Below are 22,549 nucleotides of genomic sequence, written 5' to 3'. Positions count from 1 at the left end.
GGTGCCTGGAGCCGGTTCTGGGTTCACCTATAGTGGCACTGCAAGCCTGTGTACCAGATCTCAGCAAAACTAACTCAGTTTTGGCCCAGCTGTCCCCTACCCTCTGTCATGACCAAGGGGTGGCTGGGCCAAACCTGAGCGGTGCTACAACCCTGAGTGCCCAGTTGCAATGCCACCCACTACAGTTTACCCCAGCTGCCCTGCATCATACTGTTCCATGGATTCGGGGTGCCTCTCAAACAAGTGAGGCCCTCCATCCCCAGGTGACCCTGAATCCTCAGTTCTGAGTTTGTTACAAAGTCAAAACCTGGTGACTTTTGTAGTTTCAGCTCTTGTTGCAAACATTTCACATGGTTCTGATGGCAAACACAGTTTTAGGTTGGCTACGGGTACGTCTACACAATTAAACACCTGCAGCTGACCACGTCAGCTGACTTGGGCTCGTGGGGCTCAGGCTACTCGGCTGTTTAATTATAGTATAGACGTTGAGACTCTGGCTCTGGGACCCTGTGAGTCAGCTGACCTGGGTCAGCCGCGGGTGTTTAACTGTGGTGTAGAGATATTCTAAAATGTTCCCTATTCTACCTAGGTCAGCTTTTCTGAGATACTGGGCATGCCCCATCCACTGACTTCAGTCGGAGTTCTGGCTGTTCAGCCCTTGTGAAAATCAGGGCTATACAGAATATCAATTTTATTGAAATCATTGAGTCTATTCATGGGATGATTGGGTCATATATGATTTCATCCTTATTTGCTCAGTATATAGGAGCATGTATAAATACCAAACGGAGGGCATTCTGCAGCTTCGGACATAAAGTGGTTAAACTGCGTTAAGTTCACAGAAAAAACATAAAGTTTCCCCTCAGTTTGAAAACACTGGCTGACCTTGTATTACTACATAAATTTGACTTGTTTTTCTACAAACCTTTCCCTCCCTTTAGCCATTTCTTATTTATTTATTTGGCCATGAATAAGGGCCCTGATAAAATAAAGATACAGGGCCAAAGTGAGGTGAGTCTGAACTACACCATCTGCTGGCCCTTTCAGGGCGGAAATCACAACTACTTAGGCTCTTTTTTGGGACTCAAACTCACTTGGCCAAATACAGAGTGGTGCATAAGAGGGTGCAATTTACATATTGATTGGTAGGGGTGAGTTTAAGCAAGGCTGAGTGGGTTTGAGAGCGTGTAAGGCCATTTTTGTGCTGGTATAACTATTTCATTTAGGGATGTGACTTTTTTTTTATTTTATTTATTTTTTTCTTTTACTGAAATAGTTATGCTGGTACAGCTCCTACTGTGGAGGCAGTTATGTCAGTATAAAACTGCCTGGTACCAGTGCAGTTTATTCCCTTGCCTGGCTGGGAATAAAGCTGTATCAGTATAAGCACTGTATAACTGCAGCCATATTGGGGAGGGGGAGGTTGTACTGCTTTAAATATACTGGTATAGTTTAAAGCAATACATCTTTTTATGTAGAGAAGCCCTAAGGGAACCCAGATTGGTAGAATTTATACACTGAAGAGAATGGAAGAAGCGGAAAGTAACAGCAGCTCAACCTGACCTATGAATTGGACCTGTGTAAACCTGAGTCCTCCAACTCATCTTGGTCAGTTGTTAACCTAGCAGGTACCTTTTAAGTACTCTAAGGGAAGTAGTCTAAAACAACCTAATTTGAGTCAAAGTATATTTCTGACATTCCTCCAACTTGTCCAGGACGGACTGTCCCTTCTTCCCATTTGTTTCCTAAGCTACATTCCTGACACTTTCTCTACAACACTGAACAGAGCTTGAGTGGACTTTGAAAAAACTAACACCCCAGGAGTTTACTCTCAATGTGCCAGATTCTACGTATTATTTCAGCAAGAAACATACTTACTGGAGAAATACTCCTCACTGTTGTATCCTGCAGTAGCTCTAGTGTTTTCAAAAGCTGTAACTCTATGGTGCTGTGATTTGAACAACAGGCCCCAAGATGTTTGGAGGAAGCAGTGAAGGGAAAGGCCCACTGAAAGCAGCAATGATGGCAGCAAACACAATGACAGCTGTGACCGCACTGGGCAGACTGGGCACCCAGTGTTTCATGGTAGGATGATCTGTATTTCCCAGAAAGCCCAGTGTCTAGGGAGACTGATTTTGTGAGATGACCATGTCTACAGAATGGAGGGAGAAGATTTGGGTCAGGCCACTGATTTCTTGTTTTTATTCCAATTGTGTCAGTTTGAATTGAAGCTTCTCTTGTCTTCTTTAGACTTTCCTTCAAAATACCCAGTTCTGAAGTAATTCTTGGCTCACCCTCAGAGCACTGGGACCCTATGGATTTAATTTCTAAAGACTGGCCTTTGCCGAGGGCTTCACTCAAGGAAGCTTTTTGCACAGTAGACACCAGCCTTGAAGACATCTGAACAGTAACAGACTTAGAGGGATTAGGGTGTATTTCAGCATTTTGGACAGAATCATTCTTCTCCAATTTGGTGGCTTCTGATATTTTACCCAAACAGCAAGTCTCTGTGCTTTCCTGGGAACTAAATTCAGATCTGCAGTAAGCAGAAAAATTAGCCACTTGTAAAGAACTGCTTGAAATAACCTTGTTTTTGTTTTGTACTTGTGAGACCTGCCATTGGGTCTCTGGTGTCCGTGTTTCACAAGAGCAGCTTATATTGTATATATCAGTCTCTGGTTTGCAAAACTGCTGACCATTTGTGGCCTTGGTGTCTGGAACCAGGGTATCAACTTTACTGATAATCTCCTTATCACATTGCTTTCCTTTTACATGTTCTGTAATACCTTCCTGGATATTTTCCTTAAGTACTTTCCCAGCATCCTCCTCAGTCAAAGGTCCCTCTCTTGCCTCTTGTCTGGCACAGCCTCCACTGCCAGTGAAGTCAATGGGAGGCGTGCCATTCTCTTCAGTGTGAGATGGAGCTTGAGTTTTGGGTACTAAGCTGAAGTATAAATGACAGTTAGGTTCTGGGGTGACAGTATCTCCCACTTCCTGATTACCATCCTGAAAACATGGAGTTTGCTGTTGCTCTCTTCCAATTTTAATCTCTTGCTTATTTGCATCGTACACCATTTCTTTGACAACCCCTTCTGATTGATCACTGAAGACTTGATGTAGACCATCTTCCACAGTTAGTGAGAGGGCGGTCTCTTCCCTCTGATCCTTGTGGTCTCTGTCTGGACTAGACACCCTTGGAATGTTCTTGCAATCTGCAGTGGAGGTGTTAGCAACAGGGCCCTTTGGCTTTTGATGAAAATCCTGGTGTGACACAGCGAGAGCTATTCTATGTGGCAGAGCTACTTTTTGGTCATGGGCATCACAGTTAAGGTTCAGGTGTCCTGGAAAAGGTGAATTCTGCAAGGAAAATGAGAGGACACTAAGAATGTAATATTGCAATGCCATGGACTAGTTTGATGAGATGGATAATGGGACTTTATCTTGAAGAATTTTTAAATACAAAAGGAGCTCTTTTGTTTGGTATGTGGTTAAGGGCTGATTGTGGTCAGTTGGTCCCTGTGTGGTCAGGAGAGCAGAATGAGGTTTCTCCTCCTAAATGTTGCACCAATGCCACAAAAGCCTTGTTTTCACTGGGGGGAAAAGGGTGTGTCATAATTCAAGTTAACATTGTCGCAGCCCAAAGGCCTCTGTTCTAACATGGTGTCTGTATGGCCAATTGTCGGTCATCTAGAGGTCACGCTGGTACTGTGTGCAACACCGTGGTGCTGTGTGCTACCTTAAGGTGTGGTGTGCAACATTATAGTGCCGTGTGTATTTTCCCGCTCTTTTTGCCTGGTCACCTAGGGGTCAGGCTAGTGCTGTGTGCATAACACCAGCGTGCCGTGAGCAAAGGAATCCAGTCTGACCAATCGTAGTTCAGTTCAAACGGTCAGATTAGGGTCGCGTGCAAAACCATGCTAGTGTGCTGGGTGCAGCTTCTAGTAGCTTCTAGTGTGCCATGTGCAGATTCTATCTATGTAGAGGGCGCCGGCTCGGAACCTGGAAGGGACCAATCAGATTTTGACAAGTGTAAAAGAGCCTTTGAATAAAACTATGCCTTGTGCCAGAATCTGCAGGAGTATCCACATACTGACTGAAGAACCTGATCAACACTTCAGCCAGGGGCCTCCTCCCGATATAGCCGGCTCGGGACGTGACGTTTATTATTTTTTTCCAAACTATCTTCTACGGATTCGGTATGCTTCTAGTGTCTGTACTGCTGGTCAGCTGCGCCTGGAATACAGTATTTGCTTTCTAATTTTCTGTAAATGCTCTGTGCTTTGCTTAGCCTCTTCTCTTTTTCCCTCCCTTATTTGATATGGAACTGTATATTGTTATTTGCTGTAAAGTTGTGTATATGTAGTGTATGAGAGTTTAATAATTGCTATTGTAGTTAGCTAGTGTATTTTATAGTATTTGGTTAATGTGCACACAGTTCATTTAATTTAGTGTATTTATTTTACTTTTTAAAGAGCAGTTAATTTTGAATTATTTGGTTCCTTGTTAATGGATGTAAATAGATTACTTAAAGTTGTGTGAATGTTCTTATTCTAATAGTACTGCTAGTTGGTAAAAGCGCTCCTCCCTAGCCCAAGTTGTGATTTTCTCCCTGTTAATAAACGGCCACGTGGTGTTTTGAATTTTCAATTTGTCTGGTTTTAATTTTCCTCTCTCAATTAAACATTCACCCGAACCTGCATTAGGGTCGGACAAACATTCTTGTGAAAACAAGGTGGTCTGCAGTTTTCATATGAGTTAGCAGGCTGAGCAAAAGACGAGACACTTCATTGTGAAGACAAGACCAACAGGACCAATCAAATTTTCAACCCTTGCACCTCACACCTACTCAGGTCTGCACTATGTGGGCCTGATTCACAGCTCATTGAAGTAAATAAGACTTTTGTTGACTTCACTGAGCTTTGGCTCATGGAGTAATGTCATTTTCCACCTCCTATTTTGAATTCTCATTAGAAGTTCTAGTTACATCTTACTGCAAGTCTTTTAATATAGGGGATTTGGAAACCTCAAATTGTGCTACTGCCTAGATAATGTTATGCTAGGAGATGTTAATGGCTGCCATTAAGGAACTCTTTGATCTAAAAACAAACTTGTTAAAGACAGATGTGCCAAGCACCCATTTTCAGGCTCAGTGGCTCCTTTATCTGCAAGCAATGGAGGCTACTGTTCACTGCATTAGGCCACATGGCAGGTCAGAACTAAGTTGTATGAACAGTGGGGCTTCCTTGAATTCAAACAGAGGAGCTAGAATATTGATTGCAGCTGAGTGTAGGCTGGAGGCAGAAAGCAAGAGAAGCTGTTGCAAATGTGGCCCTAAGAGGATGCAGAGAGACAGATCTTCATGGGCTCAGAGCTTCATGGAGATTCATATTGAGCTATTTCTGAGCAAGGAAATGGTCTGCTGTTTCTACTGTGTTCAGGGAAGACTTTTTGTAGATCTTTTGTAAATAAACTAGATTACACCAAAGAATATACCTGACTCACATCATCTCTTCCTAACAGATATAACCCAGCAAAGTCCTAAATGTTGGCTGACCACTTGAGCCAGAGGGGCAACAATATAATATAGTAAGATAGAATATAGGGTAGCCAAAGTGGAATAGTTCTACAAGGTATAATTTTGGACCTTGCATAGTATTCCACTGGGGTAGAAAGTTTTTTTGCCTATAAAAATCTCCCTGTTTTCCCCACAGGAAATCTCAGGGAAATTCCATCCTCTTTATTGCTTTTATTTTTCATGAACCTGATAACTTTGGGCTATTAGTTTTGCTCAAACTTTTCATTAATCTCATTGAAGAATATCAGCAGCTCTTTACTTGTAAAGGTAAGGGCTCCGGTGGTTCCTCCAAAAATCCACTGCTGTCAGACTGGCAGCTGTTTGTTCTTGTCACCAGCACTTCTGCAGGGAGAAAAGTTGGGGAGGGAAGAAAGAGATTCAAACAGCAAGCCAGAATAAAAATCAGTAAATGCTTCCCATTAGATTCTACAGTGGGTGGACTTTAAACGTTCATTCCTGTGCTAAGTATATTCCTGGTCCTAGCAGTATTGCTCCAAATCCAGTTATATGGCTACAACTAGAATGAACTACAAAGTGAGCCCAGCGTAGCTGCAAATACCAGGGCAGACACTGATTTAACAACAGGTATAATCTGTAAGTTCCATTTTACATATGTGTAAAACAAATGTTATCATCTGAACACTCGACATAAACCAATCTAAATAGTCAATAAACCGCTTGTCCTATTGCTTCGTTATTTCACTTGCTAAAATTGTTGACTTTTGACTGTTTCAAATGTGAAATTGCAGAACTATTAACTGTTGTCTGTAACCTATCATTTAAATCAGCTTCTGTACCAGATGACTGAAGGATAGCTAATGTGACGCCAATTTTTAAAAAGTGCTCAAGAGGTGATCCCAGCAATTACAGGCCTGTAAACCTGACTTCAGTATCAGGCAAACTGGTTGAAACTATAATAAAGAACAATATTGTCATACATATAGATGAACATAATTTGTTGAGGAAGAGTCAACATGATTTTAGTAAAGGGAAATCATGCCTTACCAATCTACTAGAATTCTTTGAGGGGGGTCAACAAGCATATGGACCAAGGGGATCCAGTGGATATAGTGTACTTAGATTTTCAGAAAGCCTTTGACACGGTCCCTAACCAAAGGCTTTTATGCAAAGTAAGCTGCCACAGGATAAGAGGGAAGGTGCTCTCATGGATTAGTAACTGGATAAGATAGGAAACAAAGGGTTGGTATAAATGGTCAGTTTTCAGAGTGGAGAGAGGTAAATAGTGGTGTCTCCCAGGGGTCTGTTCTGGGACCAGTCTTATTCAACATATTCATAAATGATCTGGAAAAAGGAGTAAACAGTGCGATAGAATTTGCAGATGATACAAAATTACTAAAGATAGTTAACACCCAGACAGACTGCGAAGAGCTACAAAAGGATTTCTCAAAACTGGGTGACTGGACAACAAAATGACAGATGAAATTTAATGTTGATAAATGCAAAAGTAATGCACATTGGAAAGCATACTCCCAACTATACATATAAAATGATGGAGTCTAAATTAGCTGTTACCACTCAAGAAAGAGATCTTGGAGTCATTATGGATAGTTCTCTGAAAACATCCACTCAATGTGCAGTGGCAGTCAAAAAAGTGAACAGAATGCTGGGAATAATTAAGAAAGAGATAGATAATAGGATAGAAAATATCATGTTGTCTCTATATAAATCCATGCTATACCCAAATCCTGAATACTGTGAGCAGATGTGATCACCCCATTTCAAAAAAGATATATTGGAATTGGAAAAGGTGCAGAAAAGGGCAACAAAAATTATTAGGGACATGGAAAGGCTTCCATATGAGGAGAGTTTAATAAGACTGGGACTTTGCAGCTTGGAAAAGAGAAGGCTAAAGGGCGATATGATTGAGGGCTATAAAATCATGACTGGTATAGGGAAAGTAGATAAGGAAGTGTTGTTTACTCCTTCTCATAACACAAAAACTAGGGGTCAGCAAATGAAATTAATAGGCAAAGGTTTAAAACAAATAAAAGGAAGTATTTCTTCACACAATACACAGTCAACCTGCGGAACTCCTTGCCAGAGGATGTTGTGAAGGCCAAGACCATAACAGGGTTCAAAAAAGAATTAGATAAAGTCATGGAGGATAGGTCCAGCAAAGGCTATTAGCCAGGGTGGGCAGGGATGGTGTCCCTAGCCTCTGTTTGCAAGAAGCTGGGAATGAACGACAGGCGATGGATCACTTGATGATTACTTGTTCTGTTCATTCCCTCTGGGGCACCTGGCACTGGCCACTGCTGGAAGACAGGATACTGGGCTAGATGGACCCGTGGTCTGACCCAGTAGGGCCATTCTTATGTTCTTATTCTTAGGTCAAAGTAGGATTGAATGCCAAGGCAGAATGGGGTTCCCAGGAGTGGAGTCACTTTGGACTTACTCCAGGCAACAATTCGGATCCAGCCCAGCCTCCCAACAGCTACATAATCCTCCCTTCTATCTAACACACCACTTCCCGCAACCTGTGGAAATCAACCATTTTCATCCCATTGCATGTGAAGCTAGTTAGCTAAGGGTTAAATCACTATCTGAAAAGCCAGGACAAGAACAATCAACAGTCATTTTTGTGCATTAGGAAACATAAAAAGCAGGAACACAAATAGCCTACAATGAAATGTGTTACATATATTCCATTTTGATGCTTGAACTAATAAAGAGTGGAAAACATTTGTAAATGAAGGCAATTGTAAAATCAAGACCAGACCATTGGTTAAATATTACAAATTCATAAATTGTAGTATCTGTCTTCTTGTCACCAGCAGATAAACTGTAATTCAGCAGTTGTTGCCTCATTTCTAATGGGAATTGCCGGCTTGTATCCTGCACAATCAATAATTTGCATTAAGATTACTCCCAAATTTCTGTTTTATGGGTGGTCTCCAAATCACAGTTCAACTTCTCCCAGGAGAAAAATATTCCACCACTTCTCTAAACTTTTTTTTATAAGATGTTTCAATTACCCTTTGCACCTTAGCCAGCTGCTGCTGACAATGTATTCTGCTGTCCTACATCCATTCACATTTATCAATAAAGAAACAAAAGCAGAACATCATTTTTAAATATAGTAATTTTTCAGTTGCTGTATTCCCAATCTGCATTCGACTCAAACTGATATCTTATGTGAGAAAGACTCCCTATCTCAGATAGGGTCAGTCTACTGTAAGTTTGGAAATTCACACTGCTGTTAGAAGAACATATTAGTTCGTGTTACCTGTATTTGTTTGGGAGTGGTGGTGATTAAGATGTTTATTCTTCTGCTGTTGCATGCAGGTTTTATAGGCAACTCATTGCTATTGGGAGTTACATGGAGGAATCTTCTGAAAATTAATAGAAGATTAGACCTTTTAGCCCCCCCCCATCTACCAAGTTTTTTGTAACCATGTCATCGCACTCTTGTATGACCCAATTTCCAACAGATTGCATTGAGTTGCATCCACCCAGCACTTTTTCCACAACACAGCCATCAAATACTCAATCATGTTTGCACATCACCACTTACTATGATACCTATCCTTGTTTGTATCTATGAAAAATCTAAGAGTCCCTGAAAGGCATGCACACAAGACGCACCAGCCAGATGTGAAGCAATGCACTGTGGGATAACTTTAATGCACAAGAGGAGGATAGAAGACTGGTTGAGCTGTCTACAGATTAAAATACAGCATTACAACCTAACTACAGAAAGACTGTAGGCAAGGGTTACACATGCCTAGCTGCCATGATTTCCAAACAATGTATTAACTATGTTGGGTGTGGAGACAGAGCCAACCACATAACTAAGTGGTTACAAACTGTGATATAGACAAAGCATTAATGTACATTTTGAGTTCAGATTCCATCTTCTACTGTTTTGTAGTTTATTTAAATAAAAACTCTTTAGAACTGCGGTTTGAAAGTACCCATGGCTTGTTTAGGACAGAATGGGGTGCGGGGAGGAAAGAACTGCATGTTCAGGTCAGGTTACATCAAATCACTGAAGTGACATACTTATTGCAGAAGTTCTATAAGTAAAGACAGAAAATTTTGAAAAGATGAGACTTTCTCTCTTGTTGGTCAGCTACTCAGGTTTTTCCTTTGCTTTCATTCAGGCCAATATCTCTTTTTCTTCAGTGAGAGTCTGCCTATGACAAGACTACATAAAATCTGTATATGAAACTCAGGGTATGGGCTCAAGCTGAGGACGGACTTTTTTTTAAAAGAGATTACTGAATCATTTCCAAACCATTTTAACTTACATATCTTGCATTTGGGAGAACTGGGATGCATTATTGTTTTGGGGAAGAGGGGTTGTTTTGCAGTCTGTGGGCTTGGTAAAAGGTGGAAAAAGAAAGTTAGAATCATAGAACCATAGGGCTAGAAGGGACCGCAAGGGTAACCTCTGCCAAGAGGCAGGATTTGTTGTGTCTAAAAAACATCCAAGACAGAGAACTATACAGCCTCCTTTTGAAGACTTCCAGTGAAGGAACTTCCATGACTTCCCTGGGCAGTCTGTTTCATTGTCCTACTGTTCTTACAGTTAGGAAGTTTTTCCTGAGATTTAATCTAAATTTGCTGTGCCATAGTTTGAACCGATTGCCTCTTGTACCGCCCTCTGCGGCAAGAGAACAAACTTTTCTCCATCTTTCTTATGGCAGACTTTCAAGTATTTGAAGACCACTATCATGTCCCCCCTCAATCTCCTCTTTTCCAAACTAAACATACCCAGTTCCTTCAGCCTTTGCTCTTATGGCTCCATCCCTTTGATCATCTTTATCACTCACCTCTGGATCCTTTCCTGTTTCTCTATATCCTTTCTATACCTTGGTGACCAAAATTCAACACAATACTCCCGGTCAGGCCTAACCAGTATTGAGTAGAGTGGTACTATCACCTCCAGTAACTTGCAGACTATGCTTCTGCTAATGTAACCTAAAATTGCATTTGCTTTAAGTAACTATTATGAGGTAGCTGACTCCACGTGAAACATCACTTAGCACTTACTGTAGACATAGTTTAACACTTTTACACTTGAGTGAGCAGTTGGATAATGTCCACCCTTTGGTCCCTGTGCTGAGGGTCAACCCTAGGCATATGCACCACTTCAATTCCACTTCAACCTTCAAAACAGGGCTGATAAGTGAGCCCTCAGTTGAGGATATGCCTTATGCTGGCTCTCTGCACAGAAGTGGATTTTACTTCCTATGAACACTGTGGTAACTAACTTTCTTGCCAATGATAACTGTAAAAGTATTTAGTGGCTACCACTGTAACCAAGCTGTTAGCGTTTCAATACATTCTGTGTTATCATATATAATATTGTTGGCCTACACTAGGACACTTCGATAGCCCCTTAAATCAGAATTACTCAGTACACCAGGTTTCTCTCAAGCATACAGATTGAGTAGTCAAGATAATTTGGCCCATTCCACATTAAACTTTCTCAACAATGGTTGAAGGTCACCCAAAGGGCACAGGTTGTTGCCAGCAATGGTCATTCTCCTAGGGCTGGTCTACACTAAAGTTGTAAGTTGACCTAAATTATGCTACTTCAGTTTTATAAGTTACGTAACTGAAGTCAACATAACTTAGTCGATTTACACTGATGTCAACACCGCACTGTGCTGATGGCAGATGCTTTCCCGCCGACTTACCTTATGCTCCTCAGGGAGCTAGAGTATAGACGTCAATGAGAGAGTGCGCTGCCATCGACTTAGCTTGTCTTCACCAGACCTACTGAAATCGACAGTGCTGCATCAATTGCAGCAGTGCTGATTTAGGCATAAGTATAGACAAGCCCCTAGTGTACAGACACTCCCAAACCTGCAGAGATTTTCAGCATGTATGCAGAGCTTAAAGGGGAGCTAAAGTGTGTTTCGAGAGGAGCTTTAGCCTCAGACCTTTTCTGAGGTATGAGTTAACAATTACAACTCAGGGAATTATGCAGAGAACTCATCTGGCCATGGTAGAAAGAGGAACTCTGAGAATTTCCCCCAAAGCTGCTAGAAAGCCTTGTCTCTTAGCCTTGCTGTGATAGCTCAGATTAGGATGGTTTTGCCATTAAATACCATTTCTGTTCTGCAAGAGTTGTAAATAAAAGTAGATTAGGATAATTTATTAATCCTGTGACTGCTCCACACCTATTTAGTCTCTGATAAGAAAGACTGCTTTCCAGGTCCCAAAGCTCATTAACCTCTCAGAGCCTACTTTATCAGTTTAATTCAGTCCAATAGTTTCATAAAGAGACTTAATCTCCCCATTTTTGGGAGTGCAGTGGATACAGTACTTTCCAAATTCAGCAATCTCCAGCACATAAGATTAGGGCAAACAGACTGTTTGAAATTATTGTGTCTGTATGTTTAACCTATTGGAAGTGTACTGTTTTGTGGTTAAAATACACGACTGGGCTCCAGTTCTGAGTTCAGTTGCAAGTTCTGTCACTGGTTCTCTGTTGACCTTGTGCAAGACACTTAACCTCTTTGTGACCTGGTTTCTAATCGAGTGAATATTTAACTTACCTCAAACTGATGTGTTTAATAATGCAAATAATGCTGAGTGAATGCAGCAAAAAAGTATCCAGTACTATTCACATGAATTTTAAAATAAATTTGCTTGGGCCACCTCGTTTGTCTTTCATGAGAATTTAAATACTTAAGATTTATTGGCACAAATATTCATAATTTTTGAAGCTGGATGAATAAGTATTTAAAGAAACTGAATTTTAAATTTACACATGTAAAAATGCACATTAAAGTGCTCACCTGCTCATCCAGTCACAAAAGAGAAACAATACAAGGTAACTTATCTGCACAACAACAAGTAAGCAATGTGGCTCAAACTGTAAATATGTGTGATCAACCCACACAAAGTACATTTTTCCAAAAAATATCCAGCACATATATTTGAATAAATACATTCCGAGAAACAGAGATCATGGTTATTTTGTAAGGGGGGAAAAAGGCTGAAGGAGTCATTTTGAATTATTCACTCAGCTGTATTTGTAAGGCACTTTGCAGTCTTTCACACAAAACTCTCAAGGTCTTTCCATAATTATAAATCATGACTTTCTCCTCACCTAGGCCTGATTCAGCAGGATACTTGAGCATATGCCTAACTCAAAGCAGTGAGTAGTCCCAGTGCAACTATGATAAGCTACCACTGTGATGAGAGTCAGTCTCCTGAAGCTATTACATGGTGGTGGTGGATCTTGAATGGCAATATTTGGTTACAGATTGGATGCTCTCATTTCTAAAAACGTATATATATATATAAAAAACCAAACAAGCATGAAAACAAATTAGAGTGACTTGTAAAAAATCAGAGCTCAGGTTTTAAACTGACTTTAGGTGCCTAACTTAGGCACTTAAATCCATATATACATCACTTTTATTAAGAAGCCTATCTTCAAAGGTGCCAAATATCAAAACTCTAACAGAAGAAATTGGGCATAGGCACTGACTCCATGGGTGCTCTGGGGCCGGAGCGCCCATGGGGAAAAATGGTGGGTGCTGAGCACCCACTGGCAGCCCCCTGATCAGCTCTCCCCCACAGCCCCAGTGCCTCCCGCCTGCCACAATCAGCTTTTTTGCAGCATTCAGGAGGCTCTGGAAGGAGGGTGAGGGGGTAGGAACGAGGACATGGCGTGATTGGGGGTGGGGGGCGGAACTGGGTGGGAAGAGATGGGGCAGGGGTGGAGAGGGGGTGGGGCCTGGGGGGTCGAGCACCCACTAGCACTTTGGAAAGTCAGCACCTCTGAAACTGGGAGTTTGGCACCTTTGGAGATCAGGTCACTTTTAGTACACCCCCTCCCTCCCGCCATAACGCACTTAAAGCAGGTCACTTTAGGTGCCTGACTTTAGGTACAAAATTTGAAAATGTCAGTCTTAATATTTACCCGCAGAAGTGCACCTCATGATGTCAAGACACAACACTGTGGTACCTAAAATTCAGGTTTTTGTCCTGAAGGACAAAAGAGTCAACTAAAGTTAGAGCTCTATTAACTTTGGAATAGGTACTGACTACGCCTCATTTATACCCCCCAACCTTACCGACAACACCTGATGTTGCAGTTTTCTGTGGTGTCTCTGTCCCATCTATGTACTGTAATACCATTGGCTAGATCTGTATGTCATCTTTCTCCACAATACAACCTTACCTATCAACAGGAAATTCCTACCCAGTAGATACGATTATTCTTATTAGTTATTTGTATTGCCATAGTGCATAGGAGCCCCAGTCACAGACCAGGAGCCCACTGCACCAGGCACCATACAAAGAACAAAAACACTGTCCCTGCCCCAAAGAATTTGCAGTCTAAGTGTTAGATGAGAGCTAACAGATGGATATAGACAGACCGATGGGGAGACTACAAGGAAACCATGAAACAATATTGCTCAGCAGGATAGGCAGGGAGCTCAGTGCAACTACTAACCTAACCGCTATCAGAACATCATTTGGAGAAGGTTAAAGTAACTAGAATAAAGGATAAAGAATCACCTGTATCTGGACTGATTGATACTCCACATACTTCTGTTCCCTGAACTGCTACAATCAAATCTTGTAAAACTCCCCTGGAATAGTTACCTGTTGTCAGATATACAGTGGGCTTCCAACTATTATCTGAGCAGAGGACTCTTTGCAGTCCATTGGATTTTTGCACAGTACAAGAAAATATTTCATCTAAGCATCTGGATGTAAAACAAAAGTATAAACAGCTTACAAATGAGCATATGGGTCCTCAGATATGCAGGGCAGACCCACGACATTTTGATACCTGAGGTGGGGAGCTCAAATGACGCCTCCATGCCCTCTTGATTGGGCCAAAGCTTTGAAAGGTCTCAATTCTTCCTTCTTCCTGTTCTACTCTTCTCATGGTGCTGCTCTGCTACCTACTCCAATAAAGGAAAACTAACAATTTAAAATGCCTTGTTCAAAAATTTTAAGTAACACTTTACTTTCAAACGCCTGAACAACAAATGTAACTTTTCTTGTCTGCATACTAAACACAGGCATTTTTATCTGTTTGAATCATCAAGGTCGTGCTTTCCGTGCCTTCTTGTCTGCAAAGATTTGAACTGGTTCCTGCTGAAAGTCCACAGTCTGGGCCAGCTCATGCTCTACTGAGATGGCTGCAAGGCCGGCCAGCCTCTCCTGTGTCGTTGTGGAGTGTAGATGTGTTTTTATTAACTTCAGCTTGGAGAAGTTGCATTCTCCACTGGCAACACTTACAGGAAGTGTTAGAAGTATGCGCAGAGTAACAAATGCATTTGGAAAGAGGATGGTTATCTTATTTGTGCACATATATTCCATAACAGCCTGTGGAGTTGATCCTGCTGAAATGTATCTTGAAAGGGCTTTCAATTCATCACCTAAATCACTCACATCAATATCGTGCATGTCATCAGGTGTCAACACTGTCTCTAGTACCCTGCATTGCTGGTGTAGGTCTTCTTCAGGTATTGTGAGGAGTTTTGGAATATCATACAACATCTCAAATATACTGCTGTGTTCCTTGAGCTGCGTGAAACATTCTTCAACTACTGTATTGCACAGTCTAGCACCTGGTTAAAGAATTCAACTTTGAATGGTTGTTTGGGGGTCTCTTCTGGGATTATCCCATGCTTCGTAATCAAAATGTCTTCTTCTTCTACGGTGACTTTTGTATTCTTGAATGGGTGGGAAAACAGCTTCAGTATGAAGTTCCTCTACCAAGTTCTGTGCACTCTTCAGAAAGTTTTGAAATCCCTCATCTGACCGGTAAGACTGTAAGTAGGACTTTGCTTTGTCCGGTTGTTCCATTGCTCCAGATATATTAAGGTCAACACCTTGGAGTCTCTTGCTTACAACATTTATTTCAAACAATATGTCATGCCACAACACTAAACCACACACAAATTTGAAGTTATGTATGTCTCTGGTAATTCCATTTCCCTCTGCCACTGTTCTCCCACGAACAGTTCCTGTCATAGCATTATCCTTCATAATGACAACTGTGGCATCATCTATCTTCTCAATTTGGTGTTTGATAGGCTTTATTGCCTCCACTTGACTTTCCCATCATGTAGCACTCAGTGGGTTCAGTGTTAGAGAGGATGTTCCCAGATGTTGCTTCAAAATTCGCCATTGATGAGTTGATGCAGAGAAAAATACATAGATGCTTTGAATTACATTAAAAAATTCAGCAGCCTTACTAGAAGCTGATGTTGCATCACTGACCATCAAGTTCAATGATGTCAAGTATCAGAGGGGTAGTTGTGTTAGTCTGGATCTGTAAAAGCTGCAAAGAGTCCTGTGGCACCTTATAGACTAACAGACGTATTGGAGCATGAGCTTTCGTGGGTGACATGCATCCGATCAAGTGTGTATTTACCCACGAAAGCTCATGCTCCAATATGTCTGTTAGTCTATAAGGTGCCACAGGACTCTCTGCTGCATTTACAAATTCAATGAATGAGAACTGCATGGGACAAAAAAAGCTCAGGGGTTTAACTCTCAGATCCATGTCTGCACTCCTCTGTTCTGTCCTCTCATGTTGGCACCATTATCGTAGCCCTGACCTCTCATGTCAGCTATCACAATTCCCATATCTTCCAGCTTTTTAAGAAGCACATTTGTCATACCAGCTCCTGTAGTATCATCAATGGCAATAAATTCTAGAAAATGCTCTCTGACAGTCACCATTGCAGGGATATTTACACTAGGTTCTGTTGTTGTTACAAAACACACCATTAAAGTCATTTGTTCCGTATGGCTGATGTCAGGTGTGCAGTCCAGAATAACAGAGTAATATCTTGCTGATTTCAGGTCTGCCACAATCTTCTGTTTGACTTTTGTTGCCAGTAACTGTATGATCTCATTTTGAATTGTTTTTCCAAGGTAGTGGTGTGTGTACATTTCTTGGGTGGTGACTCTTCTTAGATGCTCCTGGAGTATAGCATAAAACTCAGCCATCAGCTCCACAATTTTAAGGAAGTTTCCACTGTTTGGCACATACAGCTGGTCTGAAGTGCCACTCAGTGCTAGGTTTCGGGTAGCAGGCATTCTCACAATGGCAATGAGCCTTTTCAGAACATTTTGCCAGTAAAGAAACTCTGATGAAATCTTCTCTTGATGCTGATCACCTATGGTGGCCTTTAACCTTAGCTTTACCTCAAGCTCTTTCCACCTATGGAATGCTCTCTGGTGATTTGCTGCCTTCTCATGGCATGCCAGATTTCTAGCCCAATTTTTCCAGTCCTTTGTTCCTGTAGAACCCAATGTGGCTGGAACATTAGAGGGAAGAGTTTGCAACAAAAGCAGTATGCAGCATTCTGGGTTTTTGAGTACATAAGCCATGGCCTCTCCACTTTGTTACCACTGGGGATTTCACGCCAGTAATGTGTTGAATGGAAACTTCTATTTTCATTGTCTTTGGGGAACATGAAGTTTTTCACTTGCTGTGGCCCATGCAGTACAAGGAAGTCCCTCAGGCTACTGCTCAAGTGGGTCCACAGTTGTGGCTCCTCTAGACTTAAAGAACTAAACTCAGCAGCAGCTGTTTCTTGCACCTCCACCACACTCTTCTCTGATCTACACTTTTCTACAGGAATGTGCATGGTTACATCCATTTGAGATGGAGATATGGATGCTGCAGTAGCTGCCAGGTCACCTGCACCCTGACTAACTGGAAGATCAGGCATCTCCTCACCACTCACATCCTCACTGGGGCCGGAAGGCTCACCGTGAACATTTGTGTCTATGTATCTCAGGAGAGCTCCTTCCTGCTTAGATAGAAAAGCTTCCTTTGCTCGCGTTCTTTTTCTGAATGCTGCCCCAGAGGGGTGTTTTCTTCTTTCACTCATGACTGTTGTTCTGTGCCAGCTATAGTGTCTCTCAACACTCAGTTGAAGGGGACAAATAAGCAGGCTTGCAGCAGGGCCTGAGTGAGGGAAGATATCAGCGTCTTAAGGGTCGAACTGGCTCCTACTACTTCAGCTGACTGCCTGTTCTCCTCAATGGGTTCAGGGAAGCAGCAGGAAACAGGAAGCTCCCTGAGAAGCTGGTGTTAATCAGTCCAGGCTCCTGGGGGTGCTAGAGAGGAACATAAGAGGCTCCTCCTCCTCCCTCTCCCTGCAGCTCCTGCTGCTTTCTGTTATTCCCTCTTACCATTCCTCTTGCCTACCTGTTATGTCTCTTGTGCCCTCCTTCCTCCAGCACAGCACTCCACCATCTCTGTGCATCTAGAGCAGAGAATACATGTGCACCAGCAGCAGACACAATTTTCTACACAGTCTGGTACCTGAGGCGGCCGCCTCAGTTCGCCTCATGGTAAGGCCAGCCCTGCAGGTATGTGACCAAAATGTCTTGCGCTAACCTGTGCTGCATATCTGCAGGGCAGCTCCACAGCACTGCCAAAATGAGGGAGTGCAAAACTGCCACAATTGCACATTCTGCTTTTATTCTAAAGAGCTGTTTTTCAGCTGTTCTGATTACCAACACTTAGTGTCACTAAAATAAAAAACAACACATTTATGATTCAAATATATTTTCTGAAGCATTTAGAAACTTTATTTTCCCCACTGCAGATGTAAAAATGTACAGATTAGATGGTGCTAACAAATCTTTGTTTATATTTACTTTTTAAATAGAAACAATATGAGGCCCAGTTCTACAACCCTCTCTCATGTTTATAGCCTGTTGCCTTCTAGGAATGCCCATTTCAATGGAATTTCTCATTGGAGTAAGGGCTGCCCAACTAGGTGCATCGTCATATGACTTAGACCTGACACAGAACAACATGCAGCAGCATAGGAGAATGATCACCAGGTGGCAGCAGCAGACAAACCATAACTTCAGTTTTCAGTGCTGGAATAAACTACAGTTTTCATTAATGCCTTTCCACTGATCTTTGTTTTAAACAAAATTATATTAGAAGTTAGATAAATCTTCTTATCTGAAACCCACATTATAGGAAACAATGCCCCACGATGCATTAGTTACATCTTATTCAAAATGCAGGTCAGCTAGATAAATTCCATGTCCTCTGTTCCATTTGGATTAAGTGAGATTCTTGTTTAAATTAGCATACACAGTATTACAGAATCATGGTGTTAGAAGGGACCACAAAGGTCATCTAGTCTAACTCCCTGCGAAGATGCAGGATTTGTTGTGCCTAAAAACCATCCAAGTCAGATGGCTGTCCAGCCTCCTTCTGAAAACCTCCAGTGAAGGAGCTTCCACTCCCTAGGCAGTCTTTACATTGTCCTACTATTTTTACAGTTTGAAAGCTTTTCCCGAGATTTAATCTAAATTTGCTATGCTGTAGTTTGAACCCACTGCCTCTTGTCCTTCTCTTTGTGGCAAGAGAGAAAAACTTTTCTCCATCTTTTTTATGGCAGCCTTTCAAATATTTGAAGACCGCTAACATGTCCTCCCATCGATTTCCTCTTTTCCAAACTATCCAGTTCCTTCAGCCTTGGCTCATATGGTTTGCAATCCATCCCTTTTATCATCTTTGTCACTTGCCTCTGTATCCTTCCCATTTTCTCTATATCCTTTCTATGCATTGGTGACCAAAATTGGACACAGTACTCCAGCTGAGGCCTAAGCAGCTCTGGACAGAGCAGTACTGTCACCTCCCATGCCTCTGTTAATGCAACTTAAAATTGCCTTTGCTTTTTTTTGCAAAAACATTGCACTGTTAATTCATGTTGAAGTTGTGATCCACCACATATTACCGGTAACATAGAAAATCCTGAACCAAACATAATTATTATTATTATTTATTTGCATTTTGGTAATGTGTAGGAGCCCCAGTCATAGGCAAGAACCCCGTTGAGCTAGGGGCTGTACAAACACAGAGAAAAGAGATTGTTCCTGCTGCCAGAGAGCTTATAACAAGAACAGAAAACTTCAAGGTACCCAGAGTCCCCAGAGATGTTGCTGTATAATTATTCTACTTTTACCAAAGAAGAACCCTCTTACCCTCCTTCTCAAACTGTCTGGCCTGTTTTTCTTTCTATAGTCACCGATAACACTGATACATCTAAGATGTGATGTACATTTTCAGTTATATGGTGCCTATATTGTAGATAATTGTGCAATTTTCTCTCCTGTTTCTGCCTCCCACTGTACATGCTATTATTTATTATCACATGTTTTCATAAGGCACCCATCCCTGTGGTATAGGGGCACACTTCACATAACTTGAAAAGGGACTATATTTTCCACATATAAGGAACAAAATGTATTTAGTTATTTTGATTAAAAAGTGATTATCCCGGGCGCTAAGCATTTCATAAGTTTAAATCAGACAGGATAAAAATAAATGTATAAAACATCCTGTAAGCTAGCCATGTAACATCCACAAAATAACTAGCACATCACCATAGCCCTCAACCTTCAACCTATTCCCACCCAAAACACCTGAGAAATGAGGCACTTTGCATCACGTTCCTCACGATCCCTATGCTTTAGAAAACACTGAAATGGCTAGGGCTCTCTCTCTCTTTAAGAGCACATGCTTTCATAGCTCATATTTAGTAGAAAGTCTTGGTGAGGAGCAGAACTGGGTAAAAAATTTCTGTAGAGCAACTTTTTAAATGAAGAAAATTCTTTTTTTCTATAAAAAAACAAATGAACGTATTCCTCTGTGTGTTTTCCAATCCCTCCAGAACTGGAGAAGAAAAATTTAGATGAAAATGGAAAAAATGTTGTTTAATTAAAAAATTTTATGGGGAAAAAATATTTCTCAACAATCTCTAGTGAACAAAATGTTGCAATTTACTAGAAAGGCCAGAACTGAGTTCTGCAAACTTCAGAAGTGGGGGTTCTTTACTGACAATGCCTCATCTTTGGCTCCAGCAACCACACCTTTAAGGCAATTGGGTCAGAGTGAGAGCGAGAGAGTATTGTCTTTAAGGTATCAGGGGTTGGGGTCATTTTAGGTGTGATGATACTGCCCAACACTTTGAATTTCACACATTTTCACTGGGAATAATCCAGGGCACAGGTGTGATATGCTCTGACAACCAATCTCACTCAGAGGGTAGGCAGCTGCTTTCTGCACTAGTCAGAGCTTCTGAGTGGCTTTCTTGCTTACTCATAAACAGACTGCATGGGCAAGCCTAGAAATAATGAAGCTGTGAATGAGCAATGTGAGATCTGTCTTTCGGCAGAAAGGGCATATTTTAGTTAGTGATGCATGATCAGAATTATTTCTAGCCATTGATACAATTTGAGAGTCTAAGAGAAATGATTAATCTAGCTAAACCCTGAGCTTACAGCCCACTTTGGCAATGGTCTTTTATCCTCCTTCAATTGATGAAACAGCTTCAGACTTTGCCAGGTCCTCTCAGTATTTTTCCTTGCCAGCCAGCATCACCTCCATCTTATTAGTGATTGAGCTTCAGCCAATTGGCTTTAATCCATCTTCCAATCCCTGCCAAACTTCGGGAGAGCCTGGTGATGGCTATGTCTGGTTCTGATGAAAATGAGATGTAGAGCTAAGTGTCATCAGCATACAGATGACATTGCAGATATTATTTCACAATCTCCCCAAGTGGCAACTGCATAGAGATATGAATAAAAAGAAATGACAGGACTGAACTCCTGTGGGACTCAACAGCCGAGTGCTCTGATGAAGGAGGAGTCACTCGACACCATCCTATAGAATCACCCCAGACAGAATGAAAATCCCCCCCTTCCCTGCCAGGTCCAGAAACACCCTCTGCTAAATGGTATCAAAAACCTCTGAAAAGTCAGCATGGATGTCTTGATGTGAAGTTCATCAGCCAATGCTATTAACTCTGCTTCTATGCTATAATCTAGCCAGAAGCCGGGGGAGGGATAGCTCAGTGGTTTGAGCACTGGCCTGCTAAAACTAAGGTTGAGAGTTCAATCCTTGAGGGGGCCACTTAGGGATCTGGGGCAAAAATCAGTACTTGATCCTGCTAGTGAAGGCAGGGAGCTGGACTTGATGACCTTTCAAGGTCCCTTCCAGTTCTGGGAGCTAGGTATATCTCCAATTATTATAAAGCCTGACTAGAAGGGGATTTCAGGATATCAGATTTTGGATTAGATTTATCATGGGCTTCTCAATGATCTCAGCCAGAAAGAAAAGCCTCAACATCGGCCTGCAGTTGATAAAGCTATATTAATTCTTCAAGGCCGGGGCCATTTTTTGTTCTGTTTGTATGGCACATAGCACAACGGGGTCCTAGGACATGAATTGGGCTCACAGTCATTACCACAGTACAGATAAGTAACAATTTGTGTCCATTTTTAAAGTATGTTTGACTACAATTTGTTTGCAACTTCCCTGCAGCTTTCCCTCTCTGAGGGAGGGATTAGGTCCAAATCACAATAGCTTACAATAGTTTAAAAACTTCTAACTAGAATACTGCATAAGACTCATTTGGAGGGCACGGAGTGAGGCAGCACAGTAAATCGTTGTTCCTTGACCGAGTATCCACTTTGACCCTAGATCCACAGAGGTTGTTCTGAATCAGTCAGGACTTCTCTGTGAAGAACTTAAGTTCCTCAGAGCAGAAGGATCCCACCCAGAAGAGTTCAGCATTTCCACAGTGGTCATCACAGAGGACAGGAAAGCCCACCTATCTCCCAGAAGAGCTATAGCAAAGTAACAGTAGTACTGAAAATATTCGGGACTGAGTCACTCCATTACATCATGCTTACACAGCTATAATTCCACTGAAGTTAAGAGAATTACACCAATGTAAAACCCAGGCAGCAGAGTGGAAAATCAGTCCCCTTTAGGTCACAGGCAACAAGATCCATCACTGGATTTCCACCAGCAATGCTCTAATTTCCTTCTCTCTCACCCCGTCTATTGGAGGTCATTATTACACTAAGGTGACCTGTCAGGACTGTTCAGAAAGTGGGGATGTTTAAGGACCACAGTGTAAATGGTCACAGTGTGACAGTTCTAGTGGTAACCAGGACTGTGAATTACCTTGTTACCCC

At 41.7% G+C, this 22,549-nt stretch overlaps 1 protein-coding gene across 7 annotated transcripts in view; it reads right to left on the bottom strand.

Moving 5' to 3' along the window:
* Positions 1 to 22,549, bottom strand: part of ITPRID1 (ITPR interacting domain containing 1) — a 70,461-nt gene that overhangs the window by 12,927 nt on the left and 34,985 nt on the right. For all 7 annotated transcript variants that reach the window (XM_050937893.1, XM_050937895.1, XM_050937897.1 and 4 more), the window contains 2 exons: positions 5,835 to 5,917; positions 1,879 to 3,357 (listed from right to left, as the gene is read on the bottom strand). In XM_050937893.1, coding sequence (XP_050793850.1) covers positions 1,879 to 3,357; positions 5,835 to 5,917 — 1,562 coding nt within the window. The remainder of the gene's footprint in view (positions 1 to 1,878; positions 3,358 to 5,834; positions 5,918 to 22,549) is intronic.

Source organism: Gopherus flavomarginatus, chromosome 2 (genome assembly GCF_025201925.1).
Source record: "Gopherus flavomarginatus isolate rGopFla2 chromosome 2, rGopFla2.mat.asm, whole genome shotgun sequence".
Lineage (NCBI taxonomy): Eukaryota > Metazoa > Chordata > Testudines > Testudinidae > Gopherus > Gopherus flavomarginatus.
Note: the sequence above shows the minus strand (reverse complement) of the source record. Positions and strands in the feature narration are given on the sequence as shown.